This window comes from Mugil cephalus, chromosome 20, assembly GCF_022458985.1.
Source record: "Mugil cephalus isolate CIBA_MC_2020 chromosome 20, CIBA_Mcephalus_1.1, whole genome shotgun sequence".
Taxonomy (NCBI): Eukaryota; Metazoa; Chordata; class Actinopteri; order Mugiliformes; family Mugilidae; genus Mugil; species Mugil cephalus.
Genome location: NC_061789.1, coordinates 9,057,069 through 9,081,475, shown reverse-complemented (window position 1 = coordinate 9,081,475; position 24,407 = coordinate 9,057,069). Strand labels below are relative to the sequence as shown.

At 41.5% G+C, this 24,407-nt stretch overlaps 1 protein-coding gene across 1 annotated transcript; it reads left to right on the top strand.

Moving 5' to 3' along the window:
• Positions 1-202: 202 nt before the first annotated feature.
• Positions 203-23,741, top strand: abcc1 (ATP-binding cassette, sub-family C (CFTR/MRP), member 1). Its single transcript, XM_047570975.1, has 31 exons — positions 203-329; positions 2,086-2,262; positions 3,456-3,584; positions 4,046-4,183; positions 4,295-4,420; positions 5,797-5,858; positions 8,367-8,498; positions 8,687-8,914; positions 9,393-9,570; positions 9,755-9,916; positions 10,643-10,735; positions 10,853-11,056; positions 11,166-11,312; positions 12,179-12,266; positions 12,361-12,430; positions 12,533-12,659; positions 12,980-13,156; positions 14,134-14,301; positions 14,587-14,761; positions 14,892-14,952; positions 15,911-16,037; positions 16,138-16,345; positions 17,273-17,583; positions 17,673-17,872; positions 17,965-18,091; positions 18,258-18,359; positions 18,526-18,672; positions 18,759-18,917; positions 20,441-20,607; positions 20,734-20,928; positions 21,940-23,741. Exons 1-31 carry the CDS (start codon positions 282-284, stop codon positions 22,046-22,048), a joined length of 4,542 nt encoding a protein of 1,513 aa, XP_047426931.1. The 5' UTR covers positions 203-281; the 3' UTR covers positions 22,049-23,741.
• Positions 23,742-24,407: the final 666 nt, after the last annotated feature.

Below are 24,407 nucleotides of genomic sequence, written 5' to 3'. Positions count from 1 at the left end.
GTTTAAATCCCCTCTGAGATTATAACATGTTTTGTATATTGTTAGGAAGTAGATAATTTCTTACTTATATTCAACTTTAGCTTTTTTTTTTGTATTATTTTGTATTGTAGCTCACGTAATTCACCCTCTACGTCAGGAGGTGGCGGTAATGCGTCTGACCGTTTTGCAGCCGCCTTAAAATCACCCGAAGAAGAAAGAACGGCGAGCAGCATTCCGGTTACAAAACAACAGCTGAGCTAAAACAAACACTCCGACTGGACTTAAATTTAGTTTGGCAGCGAATGGGGTTTGATAAGTTCTGCAGTGTGAACAGGTCCGACCCGTTTTGGGTAAGTGTTCCCGGCCCGGCTTCTGCGTATTTCTTTGTTTTATTATTATTATTCTTATTTTTTTAAAAGTCGTCCCCATGCTAATAGAGGTTAGTTAGCCCCGGTGAGTTACGGTCCCCCGCTGAGACATTAAACGACACCGGGCTCTGCTCAGGAAACCATGTGAGGAAGAAGCCGGATGATTTAGTGCATTTTAAAGCTTTATGTTGTAATAACACCAACTTCACTGTGGTGTCTTTGATTTTGTGTTAAATAAAGTGTTGAATGTGCATCAGCTCTGCAGGCAATAACCACCATACATACATCATCACACCTGGTGAACCCGGACTCTGCTTTCAGCATTATTGCTGATTATGTTAGGAAATGTACTCAAGTAAACAGTAATAATGATAATAATATGTGTATGAGTATGTGGTGGATTCTAAAATCATATTTGAGTCCTGCGTGTGTAAATGCTGCTGCAGTAAATTTAATTCATCCGCTATTTAGACAGAATTTGGCCTTTTAATGTCTCTGTGTTAACACTGTAGATTTGAACATATGCTGACATGATTGCTCCTCTCCTCCTCCTCTTCGAGATGTGAGAAAGTCATGTCATGTATGTGTCGTTGCAGGCTGAACTAGTAGGACACGTATCTGGCACGTGTAGTTTGTCCAATTAAACATGGCTTTCTCATGCCCCAGGTGGCCAAAACTGATTATTACATCAAAAGGTTACTTAATATGTTTTCTCATGTCATTGTTTTGTGCCAGGATAGTAGTGGGTGCAGCTAGAGGTTGTATAACTGTTAAATATTATTGTCTTTTTTTTTATTTATATAAAACTGAATCTGTACCTGCAGCGTACACATACACAATCACACACCGATCACGAGATTAAAACCACTGACAGGAGAAGTAAATGACATTGATCCTCTTGTGACAATACAATCTTTGTTTTTTATAGCTTCTAATTAGATCAAATGCATTTAAAAGGAAAAAAGATGGGTCTTAAAGTTCTTCTTAAAAGCCTCAACAGAGTCAGAGCTCCTAATAGCTCCTGGTACCTGAATGTGTCACAGCAAACATACCACGGTCTGAGGGATCTGAGGGCTCTGGTGGTGGTGTAAGGGCTGAGAAGCTCAGAGATACAAGAAGCTGGCGAGGCCATGGAGAGATTTATAACCAATCAGAAGAATTTTGAAGTGTATCCTGAAATGAATGGGGAGCCAGTGTAATGATGCAAGAACGGGAGTTACGTGGTCTTGCTTCTTAGACCTTGTTAATAACCGGGCGGCTGCGTTTTGGACTAGTTGGAGACGGGAGAGGGTGGTCAGGGCGATACCGGAGTAGAGGGAGTTGCTCTAGTCCAGCCTGGATGATATGAATGTGTGAAGAACTGTTCACTGTTTCTAGTTCTGCTGGGAAACTTTTTGACCTGGTATTCAATCACATGGAGGTTACTTAGACATGTGCCATCCACCTAGGATCCAATTTCCCTACATCCCAGACTGATCAAGTATCTGTGGGATAATTCTCAGAGTCCCCTCAACCCTTAGGACCCAAAGACCCCCCATGCCTCTTCTGTTGAATAGGAAGTTGCACGCACAAGGGAGATCTACGCAATATTAGAAAGATGGTCATAATCTTACGCCTGATCAGTGTACGTCACAAATGTCAGGAATGCGAAGAATGCGCTAATATTCATCCTGCATTTAGTCACTCACATGCATTCTCAGCCCAATATATCAGTCTTCTTTCTTGTTTTCTCTGCCAGGACTGGAACCGTACATGGCACACAGATAACCCCGACCTCACCCAGTGTTTCCAGAACACTGTGCTAGTGTGGCTGCCATGCCTCTACCTCTGGATATGCGCTCCACTCTACATCATCTACCTCCGTAGCCACGACCATGGCTACATATGTATGAGTCACCTTAACAAAGCTAAAACCGTGAGTCACGTTGTTATCTATATTTCAGTGTCAGCTTAGGTCAATTTTGTAATTTTTGCGCTCCATGTTCGTTGACCTTCTTCCTTATATCTTATCTTATTGGAATCTGATACGGCTTTCATACAGGTGGATAAGAATCTAGCGGGTGTACAAGAAATGAAGTGGTTTGTATGATGGACAGTTTAACCATTAAATGAGGAAACCGCGGTTGATTCGCTGACTTTTCATCGGTTAAATACGGAGATAAGAGTGCACGTTATAAACAGGAAGCTCGTGGTTGACCTCTGTATTGTTCTGTCATATATGATAGCCAGAAATAGTAAAACAAATATAAGAGAACAAACACAAGAGCCTTCACTGTCGACCATTAAGACGCTGCACAAACTCCCGGACCGAGCACCAAGTCATTCATTAAATAGGAAGAGACCTTAACATAGCTCATATGGGAGGACAGATCAGCTTTGGGTAGAGAGATAGCTTAAAAAAGCTGTATAAATGCATACATGCAGCAGACATGATACATGATAAAGATACATATAAGTGCTGCATTGCAGAATATGAGATGAATAGTGGATAAAATTGATAGAAATGGATAAATAAGTGACATCTATGCCATTACAGAGGGCACAGGATGTCAGGCTCCAGGCAGGAAGACGAGCTAGTGGAGGAACTAGCAATACTTTGTGTAATTTGTGTCGTTTGCCATCTCCCTGGAAAAACACTGCAGGTGTGTCAGACTAACGCACGCACGGCTCAGGAAAGTAACAAGGAGCTCAAGGTGTTGCCCTGGCCTCCAAATTCCCCTGATAACAGTGCGATGGAGCATTTCTCAGAACAACACACCTAAATCCCCAGTGGCTCATTTAAAAACTACTTAAAAGATCTCCCGCTATCATAATCATTCATTTAATTTCTAACCTCGGTTTTACTGTGAGCTGCAGTTGTTTCACCCAACAGCAAAGAAAGAGTGAGCTCTCGTACACTTGAAATATTTGATTTTACTAAGGTGCGTTTAGAACTAATTTTCCTAAAGCAATATTGCCTCCGACCGAGATCATTTGACTAGTGGTTAAACATAATATCAGTCAATCTCTCTGCCTTTGTGAAGTAGGGGAAGGTGTCGTAACGTGTTACGAAAAGTTCAAGCTTTCACGTCCACTGTGATCTTGAATGAGTTCTTCTTTTCTCCACAGGCTGTCGGGTTCCTACTTTGGATTATCTGCTGGTCAGATGTATTTTATTCTTTCTGGGAAATCTCTCACGGCAGCAGAGTCCCAGCACCCGCCCTCTTCGTCAGTCCCACCCTGCTGGGCCTCACCATGGTGAGAGTTTATCTTTCATCGTCACGTCTCTGTGGAGCACAGCAGAGCTAAGATGTTTTAAGTTCTTAAGTTTTTAATTAAACTTATTTTATTACTTACTTACTTACTTATTTTATACATAAAATAATACTACAAGATATGGAAGTTCGTGGAAAGAAAAATCAAATAACAATAAAATAAAATACTAGAGAGGAATTAAATCATCTGGAGCTGTGGTACCATCCCTGTTATTCAACTTATGAAGCATACATTCATACGAAGTGGTCTTCATCATCATATTTACCCATTCTTTAAACTGTGGGGCTTTAGGGGTTTAATTTTAAGGTTTATTGTTCTTATTTTCCAAGTAAACTGAGTGTTGTTTCAATGTTCGTATAGTTTTATTTCGCCCGTAAGCACCAAGTAATGAACAGAACATAAAGTGTAATGTGTAAGTGTGAGGCCGTGTTTTTCTGCTCCAGCTGCTGGCCACCCTGCTAATCCAGTATGAACGGATGAAAGGGGTTCAGTCGTCGGGAGTCATGCTCCTCTACTGGCTCCTGGCGCTGCTGTGCGCCACCGTCACCTTCAGGTCGAAGATCCTCCAGGCCCTGGACCAGGTCAGACTTGAGCAAAATTAGTTTTTGGTCTGGTTTGATGTTAATTACAGTATGAAAATAGAAAAAGGACAAGAATTAACCACTTCTAAAGTTGTTTTTGTCTCATTTTAGCCATCATCAGTATCTGTGTGGAGGTACACCACCTTCTACATCTACTACGCTCTGCTGCTAGTTGCTACTATCCTGTCCTGCCTGACCGACCAGCTGCCTCTCTTCTCCCAGGCTGTTAAAGATACGGTGAGATTACCAGATACTAGCACCTTCCACACAGAGGCCCCCTACTTGGTGGTGGTTCAGGCTGCTTGTGACCACTTTATCCTTGAAGACCAGGAGTGCTTCAAAATGGTCACAACACAAAACGGTGACTTGCAATCGGACGTAATGGAGTGGCACAAAAAAAAAGGCCACAGTGTTGTCCATTCATTAGTAGGAAGAGGGTTCGAGTTATAATCAGTCTTTGTCTCTGTTGACGAAAGCACCCAATACACTCACAACACGGCACCATTCATGGTTCTGAAACAGCATGTCAATGGTGAGCTATTGTTTCGAAACAACAATTGACTGCATGCATTCACTCAATGTAGGCCCACACACACACACACACACACACACACACACAGGATCTCTTTGTCTTTCACACACAATTTGAGCTGGATTAAGTCAAAATGCTAATTTACAAGATATTCAGGGATGGAGACTTTTCCCTTTTGCAATAAAACGTATAAATCAGACCAAGGACCCCCAAACTGATGAGAGATTAATTAGGGAGCCCCTACCTACTATACGTGTTTACATATGAAATAATTTGATCTATTTTGGCCTCTGTAATTGGCTGATGGGAGCGAGCTGCACTGTTGGCTTCTCTTCTGATAACATTGCAGCGTGCTTCTGGGATTTCACCTGGGGAATGAACAGGCTCTCGACCAATTGCGGGGAACCACCTGACAGAGTCGGCGTGTGATACGCAGCCTTGTGATTGGCTCAGCCGCAATAGGGGCGGGGCCTACTGTACAGCTTCTATATCACTGAATTGTAACATCTTCTGCCTCCATTTATCCCTTTACTACAATATGTTGGATTCATGTTAATGTGTATTTTAAATTTGTGGGGGGAAATTAAAAAAAAATATATATATATATATATATATAAAAATGTCTAATCAACCAAAGATTTTGCGACCCCTCTGCAAAACCTCCCCTTGTTGAAGGTATAAAACCATAAACTTATCCGTAGATGATATTGGTTAATAAGTATAAAAAGGTGTGTCTTTGTCTATGTGTTCAGATGTGACTGAGATAAAACTCAGAAGGAGGGTGAGTTGGGATCTGATCTACTTTAACTAGGGGCTTATGCCACAAACCTTTTATAGTAACCTCATCCTGCTGTTCCAGCTGCTCGTGTGTTGGCCAGCGAGTCAAATCACTGAGATACTAAAGCAAGAAATACCGCACTTGTTCCCTTAACCTCACGCCTCATCTTTGCCTCACGTGCCCTGAACAGTGATTTCTTGTTCTTTAATCAGCCACACGACTAATAAACTAATCGGACCTTATGTCTTTCTCAGCAGGTGAAAACAGTCTTTTTGGGTTTAACTGTAAACATTTTGTCTGCAGAATCCCTGCCCTGAGCCCGGAGCTTCTTTCCTCTCCAGAATGACCTTCTGGTGGATCACCAGGTAAAAAGTCAGCCTTTATCCCAGTGGTGTTGATGTGATCTCGATAAAGATACAAGCACGAGAGACTTAAAACTCTTTACTTTCAGTTTTGTCAGCTCTATTTTAGATGTTATGAAACATCTAATTATTTTATTTAAACAAAAGGTCTGCACAGATGCATAGCTTAAAGCCTGTTCATACTGGTTTGGCTATCAGGGTTTAAAGTATCCTGGCTCCGTGACAGATCTCCGGCATCTGGTATTTGATCTCGATTTGAAAAAATAAAAAAAACTTGTGTGGGATATCGTCTGGTTCGAGAAGTCAATTGAGTTCGTCTACCGGTGGAATGAGATTAAGCCAGCTTTCCCTCTCCAAACGTCACTAACCAATCAGGAGTAGGGTGCGGCTGGTTCTTGGAAAGCATGGATGCTGCATTCAAGACAACTTGGGGAAAAAAATGAGCTCCGAGTCGTCAAGCTCGGAAATTACTGCTTCCCGAATAAGAAATAGCTGCTGCACATATTTTAATGTTCAGCAAAGGGCGACCATACACCACATTTATTTTTTCTCCTCCGAGTTAACCTGCAACATAAAACGCTATGTTATCACAAGTCTCAAATTTGATGAGTTATCGCGAAGGCATCATCTAAGCCGGTGTTTTTTCATCAAAGTCGTTGTTGTCAGAAAGACAAGGAAGAGATTACATTTATATGAAGCTAGGAGAATGTGTCCTAACTACAAAGGACTTAAAAAAATAATAACTAATATTATATGTTAGGTTGTAAATTTTGCAATTTAGAGTTAGTTGTTTTGTATAAATTGAAACTGAACTAAATGATGGTTAAATTGCTCATCGAATAATTCCTCAAATTGATTAGCTTGCGCCACGCGACCTCCCTATGAAATATTTATACTTGTAATATTGTGTATTGGCATTGATCCGTACTGACTTTGATGCTGTGGATGGAGGTTTGCTTGTGTGGCCACTGAGAGAAGTGAACAAGGAAATGAATTTCAGTCACAGCTGTTATGGTCTGCCTTTCCTCAACGTGTGGTTACATTTCTGGGTAAGTGCATGTCAGGCCACGGCGCAGCACGGACGCACAAACACTGACCTCGTTTGCACTCCAGCCTTTTTCTTCTCGTTCTTATCTAGGTCACTGTGTGGAGCGTGACGCGATGGTGACGACAGACACTGCAACAATGTACACGTGTTTAAGTTGTGATAGATTTTTGGAATTTTGCACTGAAGAGATGTTGACGTTGATTTTAAACCCTTGTCAACATAATCTATTTTCATTTTAGTTTAGAGTATGGTATTAAAACACTGCTCTGCTGGAAAAGTGCCTGTCTCAAGAATAAGGAGCTGAAGCTTGTGATATTGGATATATACTGTCCCTGTTGTGTAATGTTGCCCTTACACAATTAAAAGAGACAGATCAAGCACCTGAACCGAAATGTGATTTTTCTGTATACAAAAGAATAACCTGGAATGTTGTTATGCAGGTTTCTTCTTTTGACAAAAGGGAGTCTAAGGGCAACGTGATAGGTGGCCAACCTGGTCCTACCCACCCGCACATGCACCTACAAGGCTGTGCTGCTCTTTCATGTACCTGTGAGGCAAATAAATTCTAATGAGATGCTGGATCTGATACAGGACATAGAGAAGTGTACTCTGAACTGTGTTAGCTGTGTCATCACTATCAAGAAACACTAGTGATCCCTGGATTTTCAACACGTAGTTATGAAAAATGTAATGTGAAAATGATGATAACGAATTCAAGGTACACATTTCACACATTCCTGGACGTGCTACTGCTCTGCCCGCTTTTATCAATGATGCATCAGCAAGTAACATGTTTGGACTTGGGGCAGCCCGGTATCCCAGAATGCATTTCATTGACATTGTCAAGTACATAGTTGTTCTGCCAATGTTACAGCATCCTGTTTGTGAAAGATGTGTAGCCTATATCGAGAATTTAAAGCTACCACTTCAGCCAAGACAGTCAAGATCTCTGAAGTCTGACTGTAACAGGAGGTTGAGGCTTTAATTTTACCCCTTTCACATAAAAAAAAAAAATTTCAGACCCGGGTCGACCTGCCTTTGGCGTGCTCATTGCACATTTAGTGCACCCAATCTCCTCTTCTCCTCGGATGTAGAAAAGTTTGCAGATCTCACGGTCTTGCCAGTGCGCTGCCATGATCAATAAAAAAGTGTGGGGTATAGCTATACAAGTTGTATATAAACACAGTCGTGCACAGTACACATCAAGATTCCCTGGTGTGATTTCCCGAACATGACGTAGGGCTAATTCACGTATATGCTCCGATTAACGATCGTGTAACAACGCATTTTATTTGTTTGATTGAAGAAAATGGACAAAAGCCTGTGCCCTTCAGAGATCGGTCTTTTATAGGAGTAGACCAAAACTCTGCTCTAATGTTGAGCTGCTCACAGCCCTGGAGCTTCTACAGTGACACAGTCTGACAGGCCGTCCAGTGACCATACCATCCTATTTTCTCTCCCAGGATGATGGTGACGGGCTACAAGCGCCCACTGGAGGAGAAGGACCTGTGGTCTCTGAACGCTGAGGACCGCTCACACCGAGTGGTCCCACAGCTGGTGCGACGCTGGAACAATGAGTGTCAGAAGGTCAAAAAGTGAGGAAGATAAATACAACTTAATGAAACTTCTGCTCCTCTTTCTTTCTCTCTTGTCTTGGTTACATGTGGTTTAGTTAGCAGCTTTAACCAGCTTGCAACATCCACACCTTAAATCTCCAGGTCCACCCTCTAGACTAAACAAACCATTTCATATTCATGAAATATTTAACCTTCTTTCTCAACAGGACAGAACAGAACATGTTGTACTCGCCGAAGCGGGTTCCCCAGGGCGACGGCAAAGAAGTCAGAGCAGTGGAGGAGTCTGAAATCTTGATTGTAAAAGCCCCCAAGAAAACAAAAGAACCGTCCCTGTTGTGGGCGCTGTGCCTGACCTTCGGACCCTACTTCCTCATCTCCTGTCTCTATAAATTCATCCAGGACGTCCTGATGTTCGTTGGGCCGGAGATCCTCCGGTGAGAAAAGCTCTTTTTGTTCTCAAGAAAATATAGATGCCTTAATAGGAGGAAAATGTCTACAAGCATTTATTCATTTATTTTGAATTTAATGAGATTAAATCGTCTATATATATATATATGCCTCCCATAAAACCTAGGTAAAGTGGATCAAATGTAAATAATACGATAGTAGGTTTAATAATATTATCTCTCATTATCTTTATTTCTGTTGCACACAAGTCAAAGTTAATCAAAAAAACAATATAATAAAAATAAAACACACATGCAGATGCAGTTACAAATTAATTAAATTACGGAGAAAAAAAATCAATTAAATCCCAGCTAATGCTTTTAGCGCAAGAATAAATATGAGTGTGAGTGATTTATTCCAGAATTGATATGGAAGCAATTTGTTGGACATTTAATTACGATTATGAGTCTTTGAGTAAACGTGTTGAATTTCTTCCCGCCTCCTTCTTCTTCTTCTCTTGTGCAGGCTGCTTATCCGATTCGTCAATGACTCCAGCGCCCCCTCCTGGCAGGGCTTCTTCTACACCTTCCTGCTCTTCGTATGTACCTGCGTGCAATCGCTGATCCTCCAGAGGTACTTTCACGTCTGCTTCGTCTCAGGCATGCGTCTGCGCACCGCCATCATCGGAGCTGTGTACAGAAAGGTACGGCTGAACTAGTGGTAAAGTCCGTAGAAAGAACATAAAAGTACCAAGGCTGATGAGTATTATTACCAACTCTCTATCATAAAGAGTGCTGACAATGATTTGAAGTTGTTTATTATTCTCTCAGCTGTTTCCGCTGGTCTTACATTTGGACATTTTTTTTTTCCTGGGTCTGTTCTTTCAGGCTTTGGTCATTACCAGCGCAGCGCGACGCACCTCTACAGTGGGAGAGATCGTCAACCTGATGTCAGTGGATGCTCAGCGCTTCATGGATCTCATCACTTACATCAACATGGTCTGGTCGGCTCCTCTGCAGGTGGTGCTGGCCCTCTACTTTCTTTGGCAGGTAAGTACGACAGACTGCGTTTGCTCTGTGCTGCCTTGCCAGTTCAAAGATAGTTGTGGTGATTTGACATGAACTTAGCTTAGTTTTGCATAGTTTAGTAACGTAGCTTTGTTTAGCTTAGCTTTGTATTTTAACCTACTTGAGCTTAACCTGGTTTAACTCAACTAGTTTATCTTCCCTTAACATTTCATAGCTTAGCTTTACTTATTTAAACTTAACTTATCCTATTTTAACTAATTTTAGCTTAATTTATCTTTACTTAGTTTAGCTTAATATATATTAGCTTTAACATAACTTTGATTTACTGAACTTTGCTTAGTTAAGATTCACTTATTTACTGCAACTTAGCCTATTTTTAATTTAATTTAGCTTAACTTAGTTTAGCATTGCTTATTAAAACTCAAGTTATCCTTATTTAACTTATTTTAGCTTAATTTAACTTTGCTTAGTTTAGCTTGACTTATTATATCTGAATTTAACATTACTTTTTTAACGTAACTTAGCCTATTTAAATTTAGCCTAACTTAGCTTAGCTGTGCTTATTTAAACTTAAATCATCCTATTTTAACTTAATCTAGCTTAGTTTAACTTTATACTGTTTAACTCACTGTATCTTAATTTAACTTTGCTTATTTTTGCTTCCACTAACCGTTATTCTTGATTAACTCTCTATGTTAGTAGCAATGTTCATTAAAACCAATTCTTCTTTTCTTTGTTCCTGTCCAGAACCTGGGGCCGTCTGTGCTGGCGGGAGTTGCTGTGATGGTTCTGATGGTCCCTGTTAATGCTGTTATTGCCATGAAAACCAAAACCTACCAGGTGAAGTTTTACTGTAGACACACGCTGTCCCATTCCTCTCTCTTACATCCATAAAAATCTTCCCAAGTCGTTCCACGGACTTGCTTCATGAGACGTTTTGTGCTTGTTTTGCTGCAGGTAGCTCAGATGAAGAGCAAGGACAATCGCATTAAGCTCATGAATGAGATGCTGAACGGCATCAAGGTGCTAAAGCTGTATGCCTGGGAGCTGGCCTTCAAGGACAAAGTGTCACAAATACGCGAGAGTGAGCTGAAGGTCCTGAAGAAAGCCGCTTACCTGGGTGCAATATCTACCTTTACCTGGGTCTGTGCACCTTTCCTGGTGAGTCCTGCACAGAAGACACGCCCCGACGTCTATCAATCAGACTTTTTTCTTTTACTGTGCATGATGAAGAGTTAATTCTCTTCTCTCTCCTGGTCTCACGGTGCAGGTCGCCCTCTCCACTTTCACTGTGTACGTGCTGTCCAACGAGCACAATGTGCTCGATGCCCAGAAGGCCTTCGTGTCTCTGGCCCTCTTCAACATCCTTCGTTTTCCCCTCAACATGTTGCCAATGGTCATCAGTAGCATGGTCCAGGTGGGTGTCCCTGCCTTTGTCAGGTTCAGTGCCGTTGTCTCGATTGTTTCACCAGAACAAGATAGTATTACCTGGTTGATTTCCATTTAATCAGGAGCCTGGTGTTTGACGTGGGTCATAAAAGGAAATGAAAACACTCATACTGAGCAACAGTGGAAGAGATATGAGTAATAATAACTCGTGCTATGTCACGTTACGTTCCCAGGGCTTTTCCCAGTGCAAAATGCAGCACTTTTCTTTGGGAACAGACCTGTCTAACCCAGCAACAGTAATAGTAAGAAGGATCTGGTCATTTTTAAGCAGGTCTTATACAGGGGGTCTGCGACCCCTAGGGGATCAACAGCGGTACTGCAGGGAGGGGGGGGTCGCAAAATCTTTGGTTGATTTGACATTTTTTATATATGTATATATAGATTTTTTTTTTATTTCCTCCCACAACTTTAAATTTCTTTAAATACACATTCACGTGAATGCAACATATTTTAGTAAAGGGATAAATGGAGGCAGAAGATGTTACCAGCACCCTACTGTTGCACATATTTGAACCTGTTGCTTAATACCGAATGCAAAATGATGATGATAATAATAATGCATATTTATAAATAGCACTCCGCTATAAAATACATGTAGTAGGTAGGGGGACCCTATTTAATCAGTCAGTTTGGGGGTGAAAAATGTTGAAGACCTCTGTGTTAAAGGATAGGGGCCTGTTAATTGGTGGTCAGCAGATTAATCAGAAAGATGACTAAAGTAGGAGAAACGTGGTCAAATTCTTACACAAGCAGAACTTGACTTTTTGAACTATGATTACTAAATCGGTCTCCACCCTAGATTGCCTCTAACTTCTGATCCTTGTCTGTCTTCAGGCCAGTGTGTCCATGAAGAGACTCAGAGTTTTTCTCTCACACGAAGAGCTGCAGGAGGACAGTGTTGACCACAAAGCAGTAGCAGGATGTAAGTTTCCCAGTTTATTCCAGATACAAACACTGATATTACACATACACTTTATTAATACATCTCTCTTTTTTTTTTCTTTACTTCCTCTCAGCCCCATACAGTATTTCCATAGTGGATGGTGTTTTCAGCTGGTCCAGATCTGAATCACCGACACTCAAGAGGTTTGTCATCTGGAAACTTGAGTGTATTCCCATAAATAGGTTAAGCAATAAACCCCGAACATCTCTTAAAGTGACCTGCGTCGAATCTCTTTGTGTTTGCAGGTTGAATGTGTTGATCCCAGAAGGCTCTCTGGTGGCCGTCGTGGGACATGTGGGCTCAGGAAAGTCCTCGCTGCTCTCTGCCCTTCTCGGAGAGATGGACAAACTCGAAGGAACTGTGGCCGTCAAGGTGACTCCTCTTGTTATTTTACATAAAAACCTCTGCGTCTGCTTGTGTTTAAATTGGCACTATGAGATCTTTTAGTCTCCATGCAGCCCAGGTCCTGGAAGACTGTTCCTCTACTACCATTTACCCTTTATTTAGCTGAAAACCAACCAGAAACTTAAGCACTGAGACTTAAAGAAAATGAAAGCACTAGTCATTTTTTAAGTTTTCAATCTTTTTTTGTGGCGATGCTTTTGTTTGTCTAACCTAGCATCAGTAACATAAGAACTCTGGACAATGTGTCGAGGCCACACGATTCAACGTGTCTTGTTTGCTTCCCTCAGGGTTCCGTGGCCTACGTCCCCCAGCAGGCCTGGATCCAGAACTCCACGCTGAAGGAGAACATAATGTTCGGTCAGGAGATAAGACAGACCTGGTATCGGCGCGTGGTGGAGGCCTGTGCCCTTGAGCCTGACCTGGAGATCCTTCCTGCTGGAGAGGAGACCGAGATCGGAGAGAAGGTACGAGGAGAAGGAGTTATTGTACAGATGATCAACATTTATTTTGACATTTTTGATTATTGACAAGCTGTCTGTTATTTTTAATTTTTTGAATACATATTCATGTCTAAGATATTCAGCAAATGGTACAAAACTCGAAACACAATAGGTCTCGAAACGGTGACGTAATAGAGGACAAAAGCCACAATTAATGTTAGCGATATAAAATGCTAGCACCAGTCTAAAGGAGACGCTCTTCTCTCCGGGTCAGACTAGAGATCGACCGATATGGATTTTTTATTGCCTACACCAACACTGTTTTTTTACCGATACTGCTTTTTCTCCCGCCATTTACCTGATGAAAATCACACAGTGATAACAAATGATACAAGTCTCAATTTAACCAAAAACCTTTATTGAATTCAAAGAATATTTAGTGCTCGTACACATACAAAATAAACAGGTATAAAGAGGTAGAACACAAACATGCACGCTGCTAATGGGGGAGGGGCAATGTATGGGCTGCACGGGTCCGCAGCATATGCAGCGTGTCCACAAGCACAGGGCCGCTTGTGGATGCATCTGACTATAAATTGTGCCAGGAAAAAAACATATATATGTACTGTCGAGCGCATTCGCATATTGACTGATACCAATACTAGTAAAAAACGCAAATATCGGCGCGATACATTTGCCAGCCAATATATTGGGGTTAAAGTGGCAGATTTGTGAATGGAATAACAATGTGAACAAACAATCTTTGACCCTAAAAACGGCGCTTGTGACCCACAATGCATTGCATGATCATGTGGCCTCATGAGCCCTATAACGTCATGCTACAAGTACATGCAGCCAGTATGTTGTTGCTGCAACCTTTGGTTACTTAGCAATTGTTTGCTTTGTTAGATTCTCCTTTAAGCAGTTTTAAATCTTGTATAAACATCCTCAGAGACAACAGACTTTGTTTTTTCCTTGTTCATCGTTCTGTTTTCCTACAGGGAGTGAATCTGTCCGGAGGTCAGAAGCAGAGGGTGAGCCTGGCCAGAGCCGTCTACTGCGACCGTGCTGTCTATCTGCTGGACGACCCGCTGTCCGCCGTAGACGCTCATGTGGGAAAACACATCTTTGATCAAGTCATCGGCCCTCAGGGACTGCTCAAAGACAAGGTGTGTGTAACCTCAGAGTCCAGCCTGACTAATCTAAAGCACGTAACTAGGGTAATTCCGTTTAATGGCACAAATGTCTTGAGCCACAGATTGTTTTTATGTCATCAGAACCACATTATAGCAACAGAAAAGACCATGGAAAGCAAACAGAATCTCAAGTGCGGTTGTAGTAAATAATTTTACCCATAAGCAGGAACAAAGCAAGCATTAACAAATGATTTGTTAAGATACAGATATAAGTTACTTTAATGCTGAGGTGTAAAGATTTACTGATTTTAAACACAGACCCGTGTGCTGGTGACCCACGGATTGAGCTACCTGCCCCAGACCGACCTGATCCTGGTCATGATGGAGGGAGAGATCACAGAGGTGGGATCCTACCAGGAGCTCATGGCCACAGAAGGAGCCTTCGCCGAGTTCCAGCGAACCTACGCTTCAGTCGAACAAACTGACGACGACGGTGAGACGTGTTTTGTAAAACTTCACGGTTTTAATGTGGAAATGAAAAACCATATTTTTAAGTGCTTTTACGTATGGTTTATGCAGATTATTCATGCAGCTATGCCTTTATGTTTCCTTCCTGCTTTTAGAGTCTGTACCAAACAGCGTAACCAAAGGAAAAGAGAACGGTAGCGTGACCGCTCTCGCAGGGTGAGTGGATCTGTAAACAGTGGAGTCAGTAAGATGTAGTATCTGGTTAGCAGGAAACATTAGTTGTTGGTTTTTGGTCTACTTATCCTTATAATATGTGACTTTTTTCCCCTCAAGTTTGTATCTGTTTTAACTGGACTTTGATTGTAAAGTTAAAACATTTTAACGTCTGTGGTTATTGACTCTTGGAGCCTCTAGTGGTCATTCGTGGTCATTAGAAATTCCACTTTATTCTTCTGTATTTTTTATTCTTCAGGCCTAGTACGGGCATTTGCCTTCTCTGAGTACCCATACGTCTATTCATGCTTTTGTCATCTACAAAACTGTATTTTTTACTGTTCCACTGTTCCTCATTCTCCACAGGGACAATATGTGCATTACCATTCTTAATGGATTTGCTTTGACCGTTTATGGTTAAGTGTTGGGGGGGTATGTCGTCCGTCAATTCATTCACAATTTATTTAGATGATTGTGATTGGTAAAAAGAAAAGAAAAAAAGTGATAAATAAAACTGTTAATTTGCACGATGTGAGGAAATCCTATAATGCATAAAAGAAATTCTCTTATATTTCTGCAATGATAAGATTGGTGATGAATAAACAAACGCATATGGACGTTGATCAACCATGGTGCCTGCTGATTGGCCAAAAAGATACATGGCCCATGTAGACAAGGCTCTAATTAAAAATGTTCATATCATGATGACAATGAGGAAACAATTTATTAAATATTCAAACAATTTAATTACTTGGAAAAAGCATTCTCATTTTACTTTCGGTATCTAAAGTATTTCTGCGAATCACGTGGCAGTGCAAACGTACACGCGCCACTCGAGAACAAATCGTTTGCCCATAAGTGATTTTTGCATGACACTTATCATAAACAGACTCATTTAATTCCTGATTTACGTACACTAGCTCTGTGACATCTCTAAGCCCCTGTGCTTCTGTGTGAGCAGGAGTCCCGTTAACAGCAGCACGTCTAAATCATCCCTGACGATCAAGGACGAGAAGGAGCCGGATAAAAAGGCCAAGAACCCGGAGGTGGGGAAGCTGACCGAGGCTGACAAGGCCAGCACCGGACAGGTATGGACAGTAGACGCTTTAAGCTTGTTGCATATAACAGCCTGTAGGTGGTTGCATACATCGGACCAAAGGATTCAGCTCATTCCTCTCCTTCCTCCAGGTCAAGCTGGCCGTCTTCTGGGCCTACATGAAAGCCATCGGGGTGATTCTGTCCTTCGTGAGCCTGCTGCTCTTGATTTCCCATCACCTGCTCTCCCTGTTCTCCAACTACTGGCTGAGCCTGTGGACCGACGACCCCGTGGTTAACGGCACTCAGCCGAACAGACAGATGAGACTCGGGGTGTACGGTGGTCTCGGCCTGTCCCAGGGTAAGGAAGAGTATCATTAGTCCTTAAAAGTGATCAGCTGCAGCACCCAGATTTCAACTGGGCTGAAACTACACAACGGTATAGTTTAAATCAGCCAATCACAAAGAAAACAAGAAAAATCGAGATGAGGTGAGGGTGTAGCAATTTGTTTTAACAGCAATTCAACATCGTATCATGAATCGTAGCTGAAGATACGATTCAAGGACGATATTGTATCATTTAGACCGATTCAGCAATTTGAAATCGATTCATTGACTTTTTAGCCAAAAACTCAACAAAAGCGACTGTGAAATAAATACCTGGACACTGGACAGTGGAGGCGAAGTTTCTTTTTAAGGGAATCAAGTATAACTTAATTATGGATGTAAAGAAACACGTAAACAACAATTAATGGCAATACATTCACATTTTATTTGAGTTAAGTGCGACTATTCAGGTTGAATTAACAGGAGGTCAACCTTTTCTTTTTTCAGTTTTCAATAAAAGTACAGTAAGTGCAACCAACCTTTTGTACAGTAGGTGTTTACATAGCCTACAAACATTTCCATCTTTGCAAAAACCAAAGCGTTTCCCCACACCGGACCACAATAGTGGCTTGATAATTTCGTGTGTTGTTGCCTGCTGGTGCATGGAGATGATGTCACAGACTGGCATCGAGTTTAACATTTTTATCATTAAAAGTGCCAAAAAAGAAACACACAGTATAAATCCATATAAAGTCTAAATCCATTGGGTTATATGTCGTCTTTAAGGTCAACTTGCCGAGCACAGATCCATGTAGTTGGATCGTAGGAATAGAAATCAACCCATCAATGTAGTGGATGAATCGTTACACTCCTATTTCAGGCCTCATGTGTCGATGCCAGAGTGAAATACGTACACATACACTAACCGTCCTCCCCTCTAAACTCCTCCGCCGTCCTGCAGGTGTCGCAGTCTTCGGTTACTCCCTCTCCATGTCCATCGGAGGAATCCTGGCGTCCCGCTACCTCCACCAGTCCATGCTCTACGACGTCCTGCGCTCGCCCATGTCCTTCTTCGAGCGAACCCCCAGCGGCAACCTGGTCAACCGCTTCGCCAAGGAGATGGACACCATCGACTCGTTGATCCCCAGCATCATTAAGATGTTCATGGGCTCCATGTTCAACGTGGTGGGCTCTTGTATCGTCATCCTTGTTGCCACGCCACTGGTGGTCTTCATCATTCCTTTCCTTGGTCTGCTCTACTTCTTTGTTCAGGTGAATTGCAAACACAAACAAGTACTTATTACTTTTCTGTTTGTTTTTACTAAACGTCTTAAACCGCGTGAATGTCCTGTGCTATCTAGAGGTTCTACGTGGCGTCATCCCGCCAGCTGAAGCGTCTGGAGTCAGTCAGCCGTTCCCCCATCTACACCCACTTCAATGAAACGCTGCTGGGCACCTCGGTCATCCGGGCCTTCGGCGAACAGGATCGCTTCATCTCTGAGAGCGACCAGCGGGTGGACCACAACCAGAAGGCCTACTTCCCCAGCATAGTAGCAAACAGGTCAGAGGAGAGACGTTTGTCTTGTCACGCTTAACTTAACCACAAAAATCCTCTCTAACTTATTGAGTTTTATGAATCTGTGTTTTTCGTAGGTGGCTCGCAATTCGCCTGGAGTTCGTAGGAAACTGCATCGTGACGTTTTCTGCTCTGTTTGCCGTCATAGCCAGAAAGAACCTCAGCCCGGGCATCGTGGGGCTTTCTATCTCCTACGCCCTGCAGGTGAAACACCTTAAAAAAGACAAGCAGCCAGTAAACTATAAGGATTTTACCCAACCTGTTCTATAAATGGCTTTTTCAATTAAGTGATAAAATATTTAGCAGAAGACTTTATTGTTTGAATAAGAATAAAGACTAAATCCTCTCTTTGCTGTTGCTCCATGTGCAGTTGACCACTTCACTGACGTGGCTGGTGAGGATGTCCTCTGATGTGGAGACCAACATTGTGGCCGTGGAGAGGGTGAAGGAGTACGCGGAAACAGAGAAAGAGGTACGTAGAACAAAAAAAAACAAACATCTGATGGCATTTTGCTTTGCCGCAAAGAAAATTAAAGCAGTCGAAGCAAATAGAATTCTGTCTCTGCTGAAAACCATTCAAGTACCTCTTCCTGATTGCACTTCAAGAGTTTCCTTGCATTGTGTCTTCTGACAACCAGGCGGAGTGGAGCAACGAGTCCTCCAGCCTCCCCGCGGGTTGGCCCACTCAGGGCTGCATAGACATGAGAGGCTTCGGTCTGCGCTACCGCCACGATCTGGACATGGCTGTTCGTGACATCACCATCACCATCAACGGGGGCGAGAAGGTCTGAATCTACTGCACTGCTCATAAAACTCATCACGTCCGGGGGTTCACGTTCTCATGATGTTTGCTGCTGTCGTGTGTCATAAGGTCGGGATCGTGGGCCGGACCGGTGCAGGGAAGTCGTCCCTAACGCTGGGACTGTTCCGCATCATCGAGGCAGCGGAGGGAAACATCTTCATTGACGGAGTGAACATCGCTCAGCTCGGCCTCCACGAGCTTCGGTCCAGAATCACCATCATCCCACAGGTCAGTGTGGAGACGACACTACAGCTGAATAACTAATATATAACTAACGAAACGTCTCCAGGTGATTACTTACATAAATACAGTCATTTTTTGTATTAAAATTTAAAAATGAGGATTTATCTACTTAAACATGCGCTAATTTGCATACATTTAAAGAACAAAAATCTGAGTAACAACTAAAGTGATGTTCAGAATTCTTGTTTCGTTTTGTTAACGTATTAAATTCCCAAGTATTTACTTTTTATCACTACATAAACCACTAAATACTGTCAACAGTCCAAAAAAAAATTATTTTTGTCACATAAAAAGTTCTATAAATCAGGCTCTGAATGATATATGAAAAGTCCCCTCTGTAAATACCTGCAGGATGTAGTTGGGAATAAATCTGGAAAGTTTAATGTGTGTAAGTGCTACTTAAGTGGAGATTTCTGGCTCAGAGTCTGAAGAAAAACTCATTTTGAGAGTAAGTTTTAAGTTTTACATTGTAAAATCATGTATTTTTTTTATAGGAAACCACTATGTTCCCAAACCAAATCCACTCAAATCCTTCAAAACATAACATATAATCATATCAACATATATAATATCAAAATAAAAGATTAAATTTTCAGTAAAATTTCGAGTGTGAAACATGAATGTTGATCGTCTCCACCTTCGTCTCCTTTTACCAAAGACAATTCACAGCTGGATGAACTCAGATGAGTCTGACTTCTCCTCTCTTCTCCTTCATGTGACTTTTCTTGCTAATTTGAGCTGTAACTTTCTTTTAAGAGAAGACTTCACGACATTTTTAAATGTCCTTCTCAGATAAACACAGACCAGCAGAATATCAGGTCACGTGTCACCTTTAGAACCAATCACATTGTCAGAAATTGACACCAACCAATGAGAGTGCGAGTTCAGCTTCCGATTAGCGTTTCCACTTTCACAATTTGTTGCCAATATAAAGGATATGACCGTATTTGGACACTACAGATTTCTGCAGGAGAAAAAGAGCTTCACAACGGTTCCTCATGTGCCGATATAGAGACGAGTCCCACAGAGCTACGAGCTGGTTTAGAAACCTGGTTTTTAGCGAATTTAGGAGCAAAGTATAGTCACACAGTCAAAGTGTATGAAATAAACACATAAATGTGCATTTTTTTTTAGCTGGTTTGATAGAAGACATGTCAACGAAGCAAAATAGCATAAAAACTCAAAATTAATCAGTGGGTGAAAAATGGTGTTTTTGCTGCCGTGTCTCATCTTAAAAACAATTTAATACTCAATGATTTGTTCATGATGCCATTTGGTCAATTAGACAGAATCCAGGTTATTCAGCCTATAAGCACAGATGTGGCTCTTTGTTTAAAGTCAGTACAGCCTCGCTGCACGTGGCTTCATTTGTTTGAACACAGACTAGTTCACTGCAGAAGGTAAAAAAAAAAAAACAAACACGTTGTTTGCTGAGGAGTTCAGCTTCAGTCCCTAAAAGGAAACAACCAAATAACTAACCTGACACACTGATCCGACTCCGTCTCCAGGACCCTGTCCTGTTTTCCGGCACTTTGAGGATGAACTTGGACCCATTCGACGCCTACTCTGACGAGGACATTTGGAGGGCTCTGGAGTTCTCCCATCTCAAGACCTTTGTGTCCGGCCTCCCTGACAAACTCAGCCACGAATGTAGCGAAGGAGGAGAGAACCTCAGGTGAGACTTATTCTTCACCTTCTTCATCTGAAATGTAATCCAGTTACATAGCAGCACAGTTTCTAAGATTTTTTTTTTATTCCCATCATTGCCATTTGTTTAAAGAAAATCTGTGTTTCCTTCCAGCGTGGGTCAGCGGCAGCTGTTGTGCTTGGCCAGAGCTCTGCTGAGGAAAACCAAGATCCTGGTTCTGGACGAGGCCACAGCAGCCGTAGACATGGAGACGGACAACCTCATCCAGTCCACGATCCGCTCTCAGTTTGAAGACTGCACCGTCCTGACGATAGCTCATCGCCTCAACACCATCATGGACTACACCAGGTACTGCACCGGTGAACCCCTGGTGTCTTCAGGATGTTTTGAATGAATTAACCCTTTAACCTAAGGTTTAACCTAAGCCCTGACCATTTAAGACCTAAACATCTGACTGATTAAAACTCATGTAACTCACTGGACATAATTCAAAGTGCGGGTGAACACAGAGAAGCTGCGATTATGGTATGACGCGAAGTGGGAGTTGTTATAGAGTTGGTTATACACTTAACCTCCTAAGACCTAAGCATTTATTTTGAAATACATCTTATTTTCTTTAATATAAGATTAAGATCTTTAGGTATTTGGAATTGGTAGGACCCAAAAAGTATAAAAAAAATAAGTGTCATCTTTGAACTGGAAGTAGTTTTGGAAAAATATTATGTGGACACAGTGATTATTTCACTGTGTGTTACAATACAAGTCCCGAGTGTGACCAAAATATAAACTGCTTGTTTTAGTGCAAAAGCAGAATTGGAAACAGTGAAACCGCAACATCCTCAAACAAGCACATGTGACGTTAAATTAGCAATAGGATATCAAACTAGAAAAGTTAATAACCATAAATAAACAAGTGTATTGACCCTTCGCTACCGGTACATGGCAGACAAAAGTGTCCTTATGAGTACAACAGGTCAAAATGAAGCAAAATAATCTGCCACAAACCTAAAACATAATGTCCCCATGTGAGGTTAAAAGGTTAAAACGTCAGCCTGAACTTTTTTTTGACTATTAAAAAGGTCAGAAGAAGTCCTGTGAGTTAATGCATTTCCTAGAAAGCCTAGAACTTCCCTTATCTGGAAGTTATTTGCGATTTACTGCATGTTATAAAAGTGTAATAACCTTCCATGAGAGGCGCAAGTGACCGTAATGACATATTGGTTGCAAAGTGCAACGTTCTTATAGAAACAGTTTTAAAGGGTCCTCGTGTGTCACATTATTACATCAAGACATAATAATATCATGCAGAGTACTGAAGGATCAGCTGAACGGATTTAATCACTGTTCCGTCTCTTTTAGGGTTCTGGTGTTGGATAAGGGAGAGTTGGCGGAGTGCGACGCTCCCTCCAATCTCATCGCCCAAAGAGGAGCGTTTTACAAGATGGCCAAAGACGCCGGGCTGGTCTGAAGTAGGAGGAGAAGTGGGAGGTGCCTGACTGTGTCCAGCAGCTCCTCCGAGCGCCTCCCAGATCTCCTGGCTCCTGTCGCAGTAGCTCAGAGCTCACGAGTGACGGGGGAGAGAGAGCATAAGCTTAAGATTTTGGGTGTTTGACTGTTAAAGCAAGGCTGCCGATGAGAGAGACAGAGAGAGAAGGGTATAATTTGACATGCTCCGCCCTGACACTACCGTCCCGCTGTCCCACTCGGGCCCTGAACGCATCTGCGAAACCTCCCCCCGGTTCTTCTCAGACTGACGTAGAAGTGGGAGGAGTTCTAACAGACGACATTGTACATAACGAGATCACCTCTGAATGTGTGTGAGTAGTTGAAGTCGGGGGCAAAGAGACGGTTTTTTCCTCTCAGTACAAAAAGTGCCAAATACGACCTGCGTTTTTCAGATACTGCCTCTGTAGACAAACATAAAAACACGTAGAGAGAAGAGAGAGTGTGTTGAGGCTCAACTTTGAAACAATTCTCATGTAAAAATAAAAAAACAACTTGCGTCCACTTTTGCATGTGGGTTTAGTAGGCGGCGAATTAAATCATCATCATCACCACGTCACCAACGCAGCCCTTTTTTTTAAATTTTTTATTTTATTTTTCATGCTAAGCCCAAACTTTTAAACTTTTTCTCCATCCGACCAACCCCAGACAGACAGACGCAGCGTCTCAGAGCGAAGTAATAATCTGCTTCAGGTCAGTGAGACGCAGCTCACAGGAGGACACGCGTCTTCAGGGTGAGCGGGGAGGCGTCCGGAGCGAACGAAAAAAAAACATTTACATCAAAGCTACAAGCGCACAAGCTACCGTGGAGTCCGTCGGAGAGATTCCACTCGACTGTTACGTTCAGCACTGATTATTTATTCATTATTTCAGCTTTAAGTTGACGTGTTGCAGGCTTTACCCGTGTAATAAAAAGCTTTCGGAGCAGAAGTATTTCCAGGCGACGAAAGAGAAGATCAGTTCTGATGAGACGAGATGCTGAACGTGTACCAAAACTGACATTATGATCTTTATTATACACAGTGCAAATATTTGAGTTTGAGTCGTGACGTTACAATTTAAAAAAAAAAACAAAAAATAAATAAATAATAATAATAAATATGTACTTCTGCTCTGACAGCAGCTTTCAAGTTGATTTGATGCTGATGGAAACCTTTGCGTCGTCGTGTCTGATTCAGTGTGTTATATTTGAATAAAACTATATGCTGTACGTCAGTTTTGATAAAAGTGCTGATGATTTAAAAATGTCTGATTTGAATATCCCACAGTTTTTAGCGCGCACCGTTTGTTACGTTTATTTACACTCGCAAGCCATGTCATCAGTTATGCAATACAAATGCATTTTAGTACAAATCTACTCGTTAATGGTTATGGTTATGCTGTTCAGCTTTTATCTAAAATAACACAGAGGGTTTGGAGGCTGTGGTTTATAGTACTGTTGACATGTATTGTGTTTCTGTTATTTTTGACAACTAAATAACAGAAACACTTTAATTCAGTATGACAGCTGTTCTGTTGTGATGCATTCATTTTCATTAGTGTACTTCATGTTACTTATCAAGTTGGTGTATTTTACATACCAGATATTGAATGTATGTTTTCTCATAAACCTTTATTCTTTATATTAAAAGTATATTCCATCATGGACTTCTACACAACAATGTTTTTTTTTTTTTAGTGTGGATATTTTTATATTTGGAACCTCACCAGTTTTATAGATGTTTATTCTGTTTACGAGCGAAGCAAAAACCTGCCACGTTAGTTCAGATGAGAGCGGATGAAAGGACGAGGCAGTAAAATGGACATTTGAATGACATTGAAACTAAAAAAACAATTGAAGAATTACAGGCCATTAGAATTTAATTAAATCTCAGTTTGCACATGGCATTTCTTTCTAAAGATTCTCATAAATCCAAGACCATGTTTCATGAGACAAAAGTAGCATGCTGTAAGTCCAGAAATAATAAATGAATGCCTGCGGTAGGACAGTGTGTGTGTGTGTGTGTGTGTGTGTCTATGTACTTGTGGGACATTTAGGTGCAAATGAAGACTCTCGCCTCTTGGAAATTGCAGCTGACTGTAGAAACTACTGGTGTCTTAACTGTATGATGTCTGCTTTTGGCAAAATTGAAGAAATTGGTGCAAAAAAAAGCTATGACTGAATTTGCTGAATGCACGATAATTTATGTTAATAGTACTTTATGTAATCAGTTTTAAAATAAATATATATATATGTGTCTAAAAGACAATATTCTTCTGTTTTCTTGAAAGTTATTCTTGCTATGATAAATACCAGATTTAATTTAGTACATTTGTCTGTTATT